Genomic DNA, 16,862 nt, shown 5'->3' on the forward strand with positions numbered 1-16,862 from the left:
AAGTTGGATTATGGTACAAAATCATACATGACATCAAGTACAAAGGGAGCTGGGTGGGGTGATCATCCCCATAGCTCTATTGCACTACTACTTTTTAAAACCTCTGATGTAGGACATGATAATGAGCCCTGGCCTGCTGCTGTGCTATGAAAGAAAATTTCCTAAACCATTTATCCTGCCCCTGGAATCTCATATAATTTCCTGTTTCTTACAGTGTATTTGATCCCTCTTGGTTCATGTGTGTATTGTAGTTAAGCATAGCAGTTTGTACCAGTTTGTGAGATATAATCAGTGTACAGTTTAAAATAACTGCTTAATAAGCATTTATCCGGCATGATTTGCATAGCTTGATCATGTATGCCTCCCAGAGAGCTGTACAATCTATGAATAACAATCTTCTGGTGAACCCCAGTCCAAAAAGTGTTCCTCTTGCCTCAGCCTGGGCCAGAGCTGAGAAGGCTCTGGCCCAGCCTGGTAGAATGCTCTGCCAGATGAGATCCAGGCCCTGTGGGATCTGATCCAATTCCATATGGCCTGCAAAAAAGAAATATTTTGCCAGGCATACGGTTAAGTCAGCGTAGTTTCCTTCCACATTGGCCTCCTCCAGCTCCCTCCCCACCATGTATTATGTCATCTGTGCCTTTATTTAATTGTGATGGAAATCTGGTTTGAATAATTAATTTATGATTTTCTTTTTAGTCTGTTGCTACCCATGCTGAGCCTTGCTGTGCAGGAGAGGGCGGGCTAAAATTTATTTATTTATTTATTTATTTTTCACACTTATATCCCGCCCTCCCCAGTGGGCTCAGGGCGGCTAACAGAGGCCAGATCATTAGTCTAGCCATAAGTAAAAACATATAAATATCTAATAAAACATTATATTTACACAAAATAAATAAAATGTAATACACGAAATAAATAAAAAAAGGTAAACTAAAGTAGCAACAGGGTTGAGATCAATTCAGGGTAAGAGCAGGGGAAATATTCAGCACTATGGTAGAGAGTTTTATTAACCCTAGAGGATAACATTGTTCCCCTTGAAGTTGAGAAACTCATGTTGGTTTCAGCAAGTCAGTGTTTCTTCTTTATAGTATAGCATTATTTATAGATTAGGCTGAGAGAACCAGACCAAGTTCACCCAGCACATTTCCTTTGAGGTTTTTCAACATAGACTTCCCAGATAGTAGGCTGATACTGACCACTATACATTGCTTTCTCTCTATTCTTGCATTGCCTCCTAGGAGTTGTAGTTTTTTCTCTGGGGAAGACTATAGTTTTGCGGACAAACACATAGCCCTCAGTTTGTGTCAGGATGCCTTCTCATGTTCTTGACCAGCTCACAAAGCAATTTATGTACAAAAGCTTGCAATACCCAGTCATTTTAAGTTTTCCCCTGGATCCTAGGCTCAGAACACTGAGCATGAGATTTCTGTAATGAATCTCAATAAATCAAAAGTAGGTTTGCAGCTTACAGATACACATCTGAACAGCATACTCAAGATCGCTACAGCACAAACCATTTTGATGCAATAATTCAGAGCAAGAGGTGTCAGTTATCAGAGACTGTTAAAACAAAATATTGCAAGAGTTTTAGTGTTTTAAGCGTGTTTTATTTAAAGTTTAATTTTTTTAATGTTTGTGTCCTTTATAAGGTTTATATCTCTGCTACCTGGCATTACATTTTATGACACACATGGCCCATCCTGACAAGGCCTCATTTATGTCAGATTTGGCCCTTGTAACAAATGAGTTCAACACCCCTGATCTAGAGCAATAGATAACTTACGTTTGCTGTGACAGATTAACTGTCTTCATATACCAAATCATTCATTTAAAAAAACAACAACATTGTAGCACATAGTGTGGAAAGGAACTAAAGCCTCATGGTTGTACAGACAGAAGAGCTTTGTTTGCAAGATAGATAGCTAATTCTATACATTTTCTTATATAAACATTTGCCATGCTATAAATTTTGTGTGAGTAAAACCTCATCTTAAAACACGTTTCACTAATTCCAAATTAAAAAAAATATTTCAAAGGATTTTTCAAGTGCTCTTTGAAATCTCCCAAATTTTCTACCACAAAATAGAGAAGTCTTCAGTAAAACTGGAAAAAAACTATTTCCCCCCACTGCAAAATGTCCGCACCCCCAACTTTTGTATCTTTCTAAATAGGAGCCACAGTGGTTAAAAGATGCATAGCATACTAGGTAGTAGAAAGGAAATTAAGTACTTGAGGAAATACTAGTTGTTGTTCATGATGGAATTGAAGGTGGCTCTAGGGAGAAACAGGACTGGTGCTGCTGCCTTTTTTCCTGCTAGAGCTTTTATGTCTTAATCACTTGCACAAATGTAAAAGGCATACTGTTTCTGTCATTGCATCTTGATGCTGGGAAAAACGGAAGCAGTTAAATTTCTGTGTGTCTTGCAGCTGTGAAAAGCATAAGTAAGAAGCTACAGGTGATGAAATTCCTACTTCCATTAATATTCCGTCCCTGTACTTGGAAAACTGAAGGCAGTGAAAAGGCAAGATGAGTTTGAACTAACAATCCAGATCTTCCATGGGTGAAGGCAAACCAGCAACAGGGTATGAGTTGTTCCAGCTGTGCCTTCTCTGTGGAGCACAAGAGACCAGCAGTGTAAACAGTAACACCAGCCTTCTCTTTGTTTCCCCAACTCTCTATGTGGCCACAGTTTTGGTCTCAAAGCAGAGGTGTCACTGTTGCTGAGAGATACTGGCGGGGGGGGGGGAGAGACCTTAAATCAGCAAAGAACTCACCTTGCATGCTTTTCATGGTCATTTTCTGTAGCCCATGGAGGTCACAATTGTGGACTTAAGCTGAAGTCTGAATCTGACTGCTACATATGCTTCCTGCTTCTCAGCACATCTGAGTAGAAACATAGAACTGGAAGGGACCTCAAGGGTAATGTAGCCCCCCCGCAGAACACAAGGAAATTCATAACTACCTCCCCCATCACTGCCCCAGTGTCCCCTGCTTTATGCCTAGAGGAAAGCAAACAAAGGGAAAAATTCGCAGTGATGACTAGCTACTGACTGTATCTCAAAACAATAAACAATGTCCAAAAACTTTAGTATTGTGTTTGATTGTACAGAAATGACCTTAGAAGTCTCAGAATATCCAAAATTACACATACAAATGTCTGTAGAGCAATAAATATGAAATTACTCGAAAGAATCCAAACATACATAACACATTGGAAGGAGATGCTGATAACACTTTAAAGACTCTCCCACTGAAAGTTCCCTCTAGTTTAAACCATCAGAAGCTTCGACCAACGAGTAACCGGTTGTCTACTTATTTCATGCATGGTCTTCTTCAAAGTCGAGCAGAAACAAGAAGGGAAAAAACCTGAACCTAACAATAAACTCCAGAACCAAACATAAGAACATAAGAACATAAGAGACGCCAATGTTGGATCAGGCCAAAGGCCCATCCAGTCCAACACTCTGTGTCACACAGTGGCCAGAAATACCAGTGCCATCAGGAGGTCCAGCAGTGGGGCCAGGACATTAGAAGCCCTCCCACTGTTGACCCCCCCCCCAAGCACCAAGAAGACAGAGCATCACTTGCCCCAGAGCCCCTAGCTATACCTTGTGGCTAATAGCCACTGATGGACCTCTGCTCCATATGCTTATCTAATTCCCTTTTGAAGCCGTCCATGCTTGTAGCACCCACCACTTCCTGTGGCAGTGAATTCCATGTGTTAATCACTCTTTGGGTGAAGAAGTACTTCCTTTTATCCGTTCTAACCCGACCGCTCTGCAGTTTCATGGAGTGCCCACGAGTTCTTGTATTGTGAGAAAGGGAGAAAAGTACCTCTTTCTTTACCTGCTCTTTCCCATGCATAATCTTATAAACCTCGATCATGTCACCCCTCAGTCGTCTTTTCTCCAAGCTAAAGAGCCCTAAGCGCTTTAACCTTTCCTCATAGGGAAAGTGTTCCAACCCTTTTATCATTCGAGTTGCCCTTTTCTGCACTTTTTCCAAAGCTATAATATCCTTTTTAAGGTGTGGTGACCAGAACTGCACACAGTATTCCAAATGAGGTCTCACCATTGATTTATATAGGGGCATTATTATATTGGCTGATCTGTTTTCAATACCCTTCCTAATAATCCCCAGCATAGCATTGGCCTTCTTTATTGCAGTCACACACTGTCTCGACATTTTCAGTGAGTTATCCACTACAACTCCAAGATCTCTCTCTTGCTCAGTCTCTGCCAGTTCAGACCCCATCAATGTGTATTTATATTTAGGATTTTTGGCTCCAATGTGCATCACCTTGCACTTGGCCACATTGAACCCCATTTGCCATGTTGACGCCCATTCGCCCATCCTTGACAGATCCTTCTAGGTTAGTGAAAAGGAGGGCCAATATTAAAACCTTTCCATAAAAAAAGGTACATGTATTTATTGATAATAACAAATTTTAAAACATATATAGGGGCCCAATTACAACCAATGTATATAAAACATAACATCGAGGGCTTAAAAAGTTGACCTTACGCGTTTCGGCCAAATAGGCCTTCCTCAGAGGTCATACATATGTGGCAAGATGGTTAATAATTATATTCACATAAACACAATTAGAAAGATATACAAAGTATAGATTCAATAAGGACCATAATGTAAATTGTTCAGAAGTAAAATCACCAGGCACAGAATAAATATGCACATAAGACCTTTAAAGTGCAATCACTAGCCCAGTGATTATAAAATAAACTTATGGTCCAAAAATTTCCTTCTTTGATTATGTTCCCACAGTATTCACAAGTAAAAAGCAGTGTCAAAGTAAAAGGCAGTCTTCAAAGTCGATACAGCTTCCCAGAAAATTCACCGTTATAATTCGGAACCAGTCTCCAAATCACAAATTCTTGATGGGATTAACCAATCATCAATTTGTTTTCGAAACATGCATTAGCCTTCCAAATTCAGTGTCGTTCATGTGCCACAGCTCATTAAAAGATGTCTGAGAGACTTTGACTATGAGTTGATTAGAGCCTGGAGAATGTGCTTATCCTTTTCAGTAGGCATTCAGCCTCCAACAACAATGCCAAATTATCTATTCTTCCAAAGTGCACCTGAATGCCCTACCTTCAGCTGTGATGTCAGGAAAATTTAATGGGATTTCATACTCAAATTGACTCTGTAATTGTGGCAGCAATAAAACAGACTCTGTGGATCATATTCTGCTTGATTGTCCCAATTTTTCAGCTCTAAGAAATGATCTCCCCTTTATTTAATCAGGACTTCCTCTCCCCAGGAGTGAAATCATCCTGGTTACTTAGAGACTAAGACAAACAAACTACCCTGTGACAAAATTTCTAGCAGCTGTTGTCAAATCATAATGACAACTTTTGCAGTAGCAACCTTTAAGTTCTTCCATGTTTTCCTGTGGAACGAGGTCTATTGTGGGATGAGGGTTTGCTGTTTATGACTTTGGTTGCAAAAACAGTAAAGACAATAAATAAATACTTGAAGATGACTATCATATCACCTATCAATCATCTCCTCTCCAGGTTAAACATACCTAGCTCCTTCAACCTTTCCTCATAGGACTTGGTCTCCAGACCTGTCACTATCTTTGTTGCCCTTCTTTGGATATGTTCCAGCTTGTCAACATCCTTCTTAAACTGCAGTGCCCAAAACTGAACAAAGTATTCCAAGTGAGGTCTAACCAGAGCAGTGTAAAGTGATAACCATCACTTTGTGTGATCTGGACACTGTACTTCTGTTGATGCAGCCCAAAATTACATTTGTGAAAACCCAATAAAAAGTATTTAAAAAACAAAAACAAAATTACATTTGTCTTTTAGCTACTGCATCACCCTGCTGGCTCATGTTCAGTGTATAGTCTACTAAGACATCTAGAACCTTTTTTCAAATACTACTGCCAAGACAAGTCTCCTCCATCCTGTAATTATGCACTTGATTTTTCTAATCTAAATGCAAAACTTCACAATTATCTATATTGAAATTCATTTTGATAGTTTTAGCCCAGTTTTCTAGCCTGTCAAAATTATCCTGAATCTTGATTCTATCTTCTGCTGTAATTTCTGCCCCTCCCAGTTTAGTATCATCTGCAAATTTAATGAGCATCCTCTCTATTCCTTCATCCAAGTTATTTATAAAGATCCTGAACAGCAAGGGCCCAGGACAGATCCCTGAGGCACTCCACTTCTCACTTCTCTCCACGGAGAGTACAACTTAGCTATCTAGTTTTGTGGTGTTATTGCTTGCTGGTTTCAGTGCCATATTGTGTTGACTGTCTTGGATCAGGTTGTGTGGGTAGGGGCTCTTACTTCAAATATGGAAGAAAAGTCCGGATTTGTTGAATGTAATGTGTAAAACAGCCCTTATAGTCAAAAAATCAGATAAAATATCTTTAGTCAAGAGTTTTGGAAGAGGAAGAAAGTTTGTAAACATTGTTGCAGGTATTCACATTGTAAAATAGTTTAGAAACAAGAAATGTGCAAGGCTGAACAAATATGGGTCTGGTCATTGCCTGAATGGAAAGTCTCCTGGGGATCCTTCGTAATCCATTTCAAATTCTATTAAGAAAGAGAGGCAGAGTATAAGTACAATAAATACTTTTGTGCTGTATTAATCAAAGGTAGGCTTGTTCATGGACAAATTAGCTTAGGTCTACTTGTGTATTATGTTAGCTCCACACTTGCAAAATGTTTTCAAGGCAGCCTTCATCATAGAAGGCTCTTTACAAAGTGTACACTAGAGGTCCCTTTTTCTTTGTTTACCTTTACTTCAGCGTCTGGGTGTGTGTCTTTATGCAGGTTATGCACTTAAGGCATATACTTACAAAGAGAAATGAAGCAATAAAACAACCTATGTTTCAGTTTACTTTAAATATTTTCCTTTATTGTATGGCAATATAATGGTCATAAAATCCTGGTGAGGAGGTGAAAACTTTTCGGTTCCCTGTACTTATTTCCAGGCTGCTATGGACATTCCTAGCCCAGATCATGTTGGTGTTAGTTTCCACACTTGTTAACTTTATGACATTCTTCACGAAAGGCTAAAATTCTCATGTCTTTTGTGCAACTTTTTTGTTTCAAATTATTGGCCAGGTGCTACCTTAATTTTGGCTATTAGATTTGTGGTAATTTGATGTTTACATTCATTATTATTTTGAGATAAGATTTGGGGTCAAATGAGAACTTGTTTCTTCCAAAGAAACCTTGATTTTAGAAGGCATAAACTGGAATACCCTGCTTGAAGCTAACAAAGCTGCTCCTAATAAAGATCTGCTTCTGAATATAGCCATTTAGCCAGTAAGTTACTATTATAAAGTCTTACCTTGATTATACATAATATAGCAATATAAAAATATACCATAATCCCAATTTGTTCTCGATTTCCTGGGAGAAATGAAAGATTTTACCTAGATAAGTTGCTGGTGGACAAAGAGCAGGAAACTACTTTAAACATGGCAAAATTTGTCATGCAGGCGATCAAAATCTGGAGACAAGCTATTAGCATTTAGATAGTGAATATTATACTTAAATAGAGTTTTTAAATTATCTAATAATATTTTAATTTTACTCCTAACATTTTAATGTTTGATATTCTGGATAGCGTCTATATGCATTTTACTGTTAACTGTTTTACCGGCTGATGTCTTTTTGGTTCTTTTACGTATTTGGTCAATGACTGTACTAATAAATTGTTGTTATAAAAATATATATGAGTTGGGAAGGAAAGATTTGCAGCCTAGAATATGAAATCTGTTTGTCCTTCTTAAATGGTGGCTTTAAAAATCCAGGGTTTTGTATGTGTGGACTTGGAACAAAAAACCTCTAAAGCCTTCAAGTGTGATCCACTAGATATGCAGTGCTAATATAGGAGGCTGTCCTTTATTTATTATAAGCTTTTTGCTTCTGAGCTGTAGCCCTTATTTTTATAAACTTATGTTATTAACAGTCAGCTCACTACATACTAACTGGCAGAATAACGAAAGATAGAACAGGCCATAAAAACAAGTTGGAATACTGAACACATTTACATTTGTACTATTTGTTGCTTCTTGAATGCTGATAATTTTTAATTTTCTCTGAATAAATAGTTCAGTAGAAGATCCTCTGCTTTATGATATTTAATTGGGTTCTTCTTGATTCTCATATCTAAGAAGAAAAATATTTGTGATTTGTTTTATTGCTGTAACTTTGACAGGGATATCCGAGGTGGCATACGACGGAAAAACATATATCCTCACTACGCAAGAGAGCGATCTCCGCATAAGAGGGATTCTCCTTACTTCAGGGAATCACCTGTCAGTCGAAGGGATTCCCCTCACAGCAGATCTGGCTCCAGTGTCAGTAGCAGAAGTTATTCTCCAGACAGAAGTAAAGCTTATGCTTTCCACCAGTCTCAGCATGGCAGAAGCGTATCATCTTTACATAAAAGAAATATTTCACAAGGTAATGCTGGATTAATAAAGAAAACCTGTGCTAGTCAAATAAAATTGTCTTCTTTTATCTACCAGGACCATGAAGCGTACATTCTTGTGGAATTCAGTTTCCTACTCAATGTGTTTGTATTATAAGCAAGAGCTCTTTCCTGAAATCTCTTTATTCTGTTCTGACCCTGTGATCATGAAGTTAAATCGAGATTCAGTGAGTAAGCAGAAGACTGATGACGTGCTACATCAGATTAAATCATAATGTTCCTTTCTTTGTTATTAGAGACATCCCTGTTTAATTTATCATTTTTTCCACGGGAATATGAATGAAAATTTTAAAGAAATTTGTGTTCTCTTGTTTCCCCTGTTACTCATGTAAGCATCGTTTGTGATTTTAATTGCTGTGAGCTGAAAGTATTTTATTTCCCTTCCTTGTTTTAGAGTAATCCCAGTCATGAAATAACTTTCTTCTCCTTTCTTCTAGAGAAGCTCACCCATCAGATTTAGTTTTAATTGTGTGGTCTTGGAAACAGATTGTGTATTCCTCTTCCCCAATGTTCTTAATGGAATTTTCTCAGCATTTATTTTTCTAGACATCAAGTACCCTATCAATGTTTTGTTTGGTCAAAGAGTGCGAAATTCCACTGTTATGTCAGTTTTCTACATAAGAATTGTTTTGCTGGATCAGACCAAAGTGCTGCTATTTGTACTTTTTTTCACCCAACCTGGCCAACCAGATGTTGTAAAAACTTCTGTAAATAGTTGTGGTAGCAATGCACGTTCCTTGTTCGTGCCCCCCATCCGGTAATCAGATACCCTCCTAACGTTGAGGTTTCAGTTCTAGCTATCATTTAATGGGTCTTCATAGACCTATCCATCAAAAAATAGACTTATCCTTTTTTAAGTAATCTTTGCTCATTACTCCTGTAACACCATAGCAATTCAGTACATTTCTATGTTACATGGAGAAATATTTTCATTCTACTGAAGCAACTGTCAGTCCTTTACGGTGTGGACCAGGGTTCTAGTGAATGTTCTGGGTCCCCCCCCCCTTTTCTTCACTGTTTTGTAATTTTATAAACCTCTGGAATCCCTTTTTTTAGAGAGAACTTGAGCCTAAACTCTTGATAGATATAATCTGTCTTTTCAGTCATTTTAGTTGTTCTTTTTAATGGCCACTATATACTTGGTTCGATGCAATGAACATGAAATTGAGCAAACTTCAGAGGACGGCGGAAGACAGGAAGGCCTGGCGTGATCTGTTCAGGTGATCTGGTGATCGAGAACTGCTCTTTCAAAAACAGCACTGACAGAACTATGGCTTGCCCAAGGTCATCCAGCAGCTGCAAGTGGAGGAGTGGGGAATCAAACCCAGTTCTCTTTTTAGTTTCTTTTAACAGTTTGTTTTAAACAGATTTAGCAGAGACATTGCTTCCCTTTCCCTTATCTGCTGACCCAAGCAGCAGATGCTTTTGAGGCAGATTAGTGGCACATTTTGCTTGTGAGGCTCTGTTGATCAGAGAAGTGTTTTTGGATTAACAGGCAGTTGCCAGTAGAAAGCAGAAAAAGATCCGCTCCACCAGATCCTTTTATGAAGTCTTCCATGGAATTTAACTCTACCGTTTTCTTATTTGGGCTTGCATTGATTAGGAAGGTACATATACAGAACTAGGAAGGCATACACACGTATACGTAGGTGCAGTCCCAATACCCAAATTCCCCTCTTGGTCAGGTTTCCTTTCTTGCCCAGGTTTTAAAAAATACAAATACATATACATTAAAATAAACTACTGGCTGTTACTCAGTATTCCATCTGGTCACCTGCTTTTGTTTGGAGGCTGAGCAAAGCTTTTCTGTTATTACTCTTTTCCTCCCACACCCACTTTCAGGTTCTGTTATCTGTTCCTCAGAGAAACCCATGTAAGGCCAGCACTTCAGGGAGACTGAAAGCTGGTTTATTTTAGTAGTGCTGGTGGTCCAATTTAATTTCATGTGTACAGTATCTCATTCACATACAGAAATCAAGTGCAGCTAAGTAGTTGTGTGGAACAGATTTCAAAACATTATCACAGCCCTAAGCACCTAAAAACCAAACAAACGTACATGCTATTTGTCTACGTAGGTAAGGAAAGAACTTCTTCTCAGCCTCTGAAAACATCAAGAGATGTATCCCCCTCAGGAACCACAGCAGCAGCACCTTCTAAGGTGAGTCCAGTATTAGAACATGATGGTAGAAGATAGCAACTTGCAGTGCAAAAAGTCTGAGTTACCTCTTAGCTTCTTGGATTTCAGTCTGTGCAAATATACATAAGATATCTAATTTGGGTTAACACTGATAAAGAAATTTTGTTAAATTCTTTCCGCATGTGTATTTTGTGTTCGTCTGTACATGAATAGACTTATCTGAAACAACTGTAGTCACACTATAACATAGGCCTTGGGAAGACATAGTATTTCTGCCTCGTAGGAAAGGGGGAGTATAACAAGATGTCATGGTCCCCTTCCTCTCACACACAGAGCAAATTCTTCTTTTTCTTTAATGGTTTTCTTTAAGTGTGCTGTAGTACTGGATCTGAATCAGAACTAACAATGATCACCCTCCTAACCAGGGTTTGAAATCCATTTAAAAGTTCAAACCCTGGTTCACACTTGTGTTAATACGGTTGGTTGGCTTTTACCCCGCCCTCCCTGCCGAGGCAGGCAGTTAGCACTTACCTAGTTAATACTACAGTTAACACTAATAAAGATGTAGCATTACACCCTAGTAAAAGCAAGCCTTGGAAAAGAATGAGAAATTTGTATGGGAGGGAAGGGGTACATAAGCCTGTGGCATGTTCCTGATCTCCAACTGTGTGAAGTAGTAGTTCATGAGTTATGAATTATGTCCCAAGTCATAATTTAGTTCTTTTGTTCAGTCTGGTTGGTACCCTGGAGAAAATTTCAATACTGCTGATTTTTCAGAGGTAAAGTATCAGTCCATGTTTATTTTCACACTTCCTCTTCAATTTCTGTTCTCTTAAACCAAGGTAATTGACATTCTTAATCTGGTAGATAAATGATCACCAACATAATACTATGGATGTTATGTCACCCAGTTGCTTTTCCCCCAAACCAAAGATCAAATCCTGACTTTCTTTGATCTCATTGGAGCACAAGAAGATTCAGAAGACCCAAAGAGAATATCACCTTTGGGCCTGCAGAGAGCACCCATTCAGAAATAGATCCCCCACAAAGGAAGACATTTGGCTTGGAATCTCTCAGCATTTTGTGACCCCCCACCCCCCCATAATAGCCATTTTGTGACTGGCCCTATTTCCCACACTAGCCATTTTGAGGTATGCCCATTACCTTTCTCAAAATTCCACAGGTGCCTGCAGGCCCAATGAAGTTGGGGATCTCAGCTAGGTATTACTTGAAACAGTTGTATTTAGGAACGTAGTCTTGTTGATTCTTAATAATGTCTCCTTTCAGCTCCACATGTAATTTTTCAGTTCTTCTATATTTTAGACTACACAGTTTTACTCACATATATTTTTGGGTTTTTGTGTTGTCGTTTTTCAGGCCTTGGACAAAAGCAGCAGGTTATCAGAAAAGGAACTTGTAGAGGCTGCGAGTAGGTGGGCTGCTGAAAAAGCAGAGAAAGCAGACACAAGCAATTTGCCTGAAATTTCAGAGTATGATGTAAGCTGAGTAAAAATACTAATCAATTTGATCCATTATTTCCTCAACTATTTGGTTATTTGCCTCCAAGTAAGTTAGCAGATAAAACTCAAAATGTATTTAAAAGCAGTAAAATGGGTAACTGGAGTTTCAGCATGCAGTTCTGCAAATGCAGAACTCTTCAAGCAGGCTTCAGGGTCTGTGCTGAGTTTCTGTAGCATTGGCTTTCTTAAGTACCCCCACATCAGTGTGGGATAGCAATGGAAATATAAGTGCACTGTTAAAAGTCCTGTTTGCTTAATTTTAGCTTTGCTTTTATTAGGTTGGACCCATTGCCTTTGTTTTTCATATCTCTTGATGCCACTTGATGGCACCTGGTTTTTGGCCACTATGTGACACAGAGTGTTGGACTGGATGGGCCATTGGCCTTATCCAGCATGGCTTCTCTTATGTTCTTACTTAAAACGGAATGGTAATTTACCAAGATTCCCAAACTGTTATCCTTAGCCACTTTTACAATTAAGGACATGTTATAGATACTCAAGTAAAAGATTCGTAAGACATATATAAACCTGATTGAATTTTTTTAGCACTTTCTTGCTATTACTGTATGGTAAGTGGGACAATTTTTATCTAACGCAGCTTACATTGTGTCACTTGAGAGGTATAAAAAAAGGTAGAGGATACCTTTCGCTGAGTGAGAATATAGTTGCTTTAACTTCTTTATGTAACTTTTGCTTTTGCCACATAAAACTGCTCCTATAAATTTCTTACAGGCAGGATCCTCAGAACCATTATATGTTGAACAACGCGAAGAAACCAGTGCCAATATAACTGACAGTAATGAATTGTTCGAAGATAGCCAACATGTTAGTCGTTCAAAGGCAATTGCTGCAAAGACAAAAGAGATTGAACAAGTAAGTGTCACTTTTTTGTAATTAATGTCTGTATATTCCTCTGTAGATAGTATGTGTTTTTCTTTTCAGAATTGAGTTTACTGCACAGCTCTTCTTAAGAATAGAGATGTGAAGGCCCAGAAAATAGGAGGGGAGGGGCTTTTTTCATGAGGACTTGTTCCCCAACTTTTCCAACTGGAAATTTTGGAGAGCACTGAAACGACTCCTGTGAAATAGTGTGTATTGTATAAGAGAAATGCTTTTTAAGTCAAGATTTTACTTAGAATAATTCGTATGAAATTTTAATGCAAGACAGTCTACAGTATTAGATAGTGATAATTTCAATATATACCATAGATGTATACAACTTATTTTCAAGGATTTGCTTGTTTAAATGTAAGTGGGCAACAGTTAATATGCTATAATGTGTATTACAATAATATAGTGTTGAAGAGTTTACTGTGTTCAGTGTTATAAAGTTTAACTTGATGTGCAAAGACGCTGCCATTCTTAATGCAGATTTATAAGACACTTTTTGTTTTGTTGTTTTTTAACTTTTATTTTTTCCTACCTCTCAGAGGACCAAAAAGCAGATTATGTTAAGGGAGGAGAGGGTACAGCAGTTTGGCGCTCTTTCTCCCTAGCAGTGGGTATCTTTGCAAAGTTGCTTGTATAAACTAGGGCATCTATACTTTTAAATTCCATAAATATGTTGAATAGTGCACATCCCACCAGCTCAGCTTTCCACAGGCTTATCCTGCAGTGCGGTTTAAACTGAGCTGCTGGGAAGCCAGCCCAGCCAGGATCAGCTGTGCCAAAGGGAGAAGATTGCTCCCTCCTGGCTCAGCCTTGCACTGGCTTTTTTTTTTCCTTCTACTTGGGGGGGGGAGTCATCCAGGTACTGGTTAAGTCATGCCTCTGCTTGCTTGGATAGGGATATACAAATTATTTGTGCGACTCCTATTGGAGGGATCCAGAATGACCTCTCTGGTTTTGTATAGCCCTGTGCTCAGTAGGTCGCTGGAGTTCCAGAAAAAAAAAAATATATATATATATATATTTAATGTTTTCTCACAACAATCTCCTGATTTCTTTGCTGGCCTTTGCTAACAAAAAGCTCATGGTGTGAAACACAATTTCATAGCTTAGCGCACTTGAATGACACGCAAAAACGGTTTGTTCCACTTAAGGCCCATTGAGCAGAGAACTACTTTCGATTTGAAATGAATGGAGAAAGTACATTTCTCCGTCTCTCTAAAAAATTACAGCTAGAGCATCAGCTTGAACTGAGACAACAAAGTTCAGTGCACTTAATTTGTACCGGAGCGCGTTCTGGGTTTGGCTCTTAACTCACATTCGGCAAAAGGCTCTAATCCCACACAGCCCACCACCAGGGTAAAATGGGAATAAACGATGTGCGTTCAAAGGATTGCCACAAAGGATGAATGCAACACGTGCAGCACAGCCTTTTCTGTGGTAGCCCCGCGGAACACACGATGACCTTCTCCACAGCTGCTAGTTTGGCACTTGGCCTTTCGGCCTTCGAATGCCTCTCAGTCCTCAGCCCTTTGCTCAAGGCCCGGCATGCCAAGCAAGCTGTGGCCTGGGAGATGCGGGTTTAAATATCTCACAATATTACTGTGTGGATAGATCCATGAGCTGCTTGACAAGAGCCGTTAGGAAGATAACGAACACACCCCACTGGTTTGAACAGAGTTGTAAAAATCGCACTGGAACAGTTTATTGCCTTTTGTCTCAGGGGTACATGATGCTACAACCTTGGTGAAGCTACGCTGGTCTAAGCCTGGTCAGTATCGGGATGGGAGAACACCAGGGGGAAACCCTGTCCATGCCCACCTTTCAAATGGCGGTTTTCAAAACCCACAGTGTCTTACACCCAACCGGTATTCTTGCAACCAATGCTCCCTCTAAGCTGTGGATTCTTGTGAGCAAAAGTTCGACTGGCATTAAAGTTGCGAGCAATTTGGCGACTGCATAAATCAGTTTGCTCTGGAGCCCTCCTTCCTGAGCTAAGGCAAAAATGTGTGAGCCGGAGGCTAAAAAAACTGTGTGCTAGCTCACACTAACTCAGCTTAGCGGGAACACTGCTTGCGACCCGCGGTTCTACAAGTTTAGCCATGCTGGGTCAGGTCAACAGTTCATATATTCTGGGCATCCCGTTTCCCAGTGTGGCCAACCAGTGCAGACCTTTTCCCAGTAGAACTTGGAAGAGGAACAGTATACTCAGGTACCATTAGGAAACAGTTCTGCTTATCAGACTTACCTGGAGGAAGCTGACAGCCATTAAAAAAAGACTATAAGAACCGATTCCACCTGTGAATACTTCGTTGAGGTCCCGCTGCAGCAAAAACTGTTTCAATACTAAAACTAGATATGGCAATACAGGATATTTCTGTAGGAGAAGAGAGGGAGGAAAAGGGAGTCAAGATCTGCGGTGATTACAGCAACTTGGGGAAAAATAAAAAGAACATTCCAAATCCAACAGCTGCTACATAATGCAGAAAGGGAACGAGCCGACCAAATCCGCTGCACACCAGGGACACTCCAGAAATTGGGGGGGAGGGGGGGACACACCAACCAGGAGTTCAACTAGGAGCCACACCATCCACCGAGGAGTGTTCCCTGTGCCCTGGTTTGCCATCTTTGCTGCCAGCCTGTGCCCTGGGGGTCTTACTATCGTGTCCTCAGCCGTACTTGCCGTATACCAACGAGAACTGAGCTGGTGTGAAAACAGCCATTCAAACAATCACCCAAGTGACATCATAAAGAACTGTCGCTCTTTACTTAATAGGTTCCAGCGTTTTATATGTTTTAAATGATGGTTTTAATTTTAAGTTATTTATATGTTTGCTGATGTTTCAGCTGTACCTGCTTTTATGAATGTTGTAAGCTGCCCTGAGCCCGCCTCGGCGGGGAGGGCAGGGTAGAAATCAAATAAACACACAAACAATAGCGGGAAGCGGGAAGCAAGGCGTCTGTAAAAGCGAGCCTTTTGTTTTTCAGAGCTAGATTCGAATCCAGAAGCACCTTGGAGACCAACAGGATTGTGCAGCTAGAAGCACTCAGGAGTCAAAGCTCCCTTCTTCAGACGCAAGTGCTTTGACTCTGGAAACACCCCAAAGATCTTGCTGTTCTCTAAGGTGCTACTAGACCTGGATGGAACTCCTCTACTGCTAACCAGCCCCGCTCCCCACTAACACTCTCTCTTATATTTCTGGGGCACTTCCGGAGAGAGGGGTTTGTCTCAGCCCTGTGCACACTCAATTGCAGCCACTGACATTTGCGAACTACATTTCGATTGTATTAAATATCAAAATATGAGGGAAGTTTTGATCAAGCCTATAGTTAACTCCTTTCCAGGTCGTAATAGAAGGATACTTTTGTCAATTATGCTGGCAGGGGATAACCAAAAGCTGACTAGGATGGTTGCCAAATTTGGTTGGTTGGCATACCAAACTAGGAAAGAAATAAAGTACAGATAGGCCTAAATCTAATTTCTGATTCTAATATTGATTTTATCATGTCTGTATTTTAAAATTTTTAGATTCCTATTTATAATTTTAGATGCCATTATATTTTATAATTTTATTGCTCCCTTATCTGTACTTATTTGTCTTCTATTATACTGGTATACGACCATAATAAAGAACTTTGACTAACTACATATGGACTGCTCTGATCTCTGCGATCACGACCAGTTTAAAGAGCAGAAATATAAGGACTATCTGTGCACGAGGGCTCTGCCCCGATACAACTACGGCACAAGAGCAATCTGCCGCCTTCCTTTCCTTGAGATGCCCCCGGCTCAGTGCTGCCAGAGCCACACGGGCTCTGTATTAATTCAGCA

At 39.7% G+C, this 16,862-nt stretch overlaps 1 protein-coding gene across 1 annotated transcript in view; it reads left to right on the forward strand.

Moving 5' to 3' along the window:
- PPHLN1 (periphilin 1) overlaps positions 1 to 16,862 on the forward strand; it is a 63,646-nt gene that overhangs the window by 33,144 nt on the left and 13,640 nt on the right. The window contains exons 5-8 of the mRNA XM_015407356.1: positions 8,210 to 8,457; positions 10,561 to 10,643; positions 12,000 to 12,119; positions 12,875 to 13,015. Of these exons, the coding sequence (XP_015262842.1) occupies positions 8,210 to 8,457; positions 10,561 to 10,643; positions 12,000 to 12,119; positions 12,875 to 13,015 (592 nt within the window). The remainder of the gene's footprint in view (positions 1 to 8,209; positions 8,458 to 10,560; positions 10,644 to 11,999; positions 12,120 to 12,874; positions 13,016 to 16,862) is intronic.

This window comes from Gekko japonicus, unplaced genomic scaffold, assembly GCF_001447785.1.
Source record: "Gekko japonicus isolate JY-2015 unplaced genomic scaffold, Gekko_japonicus_V1.1 scaffold290, whole genome shotgun sequence".
Classification (NCBI taxonomy): domain Eukaryota; kingdom Metazoa; phylum Chordata; class Lepidosauria; order Squamata; family Gekkonidae; genus Gekko; species Gekko japonicus.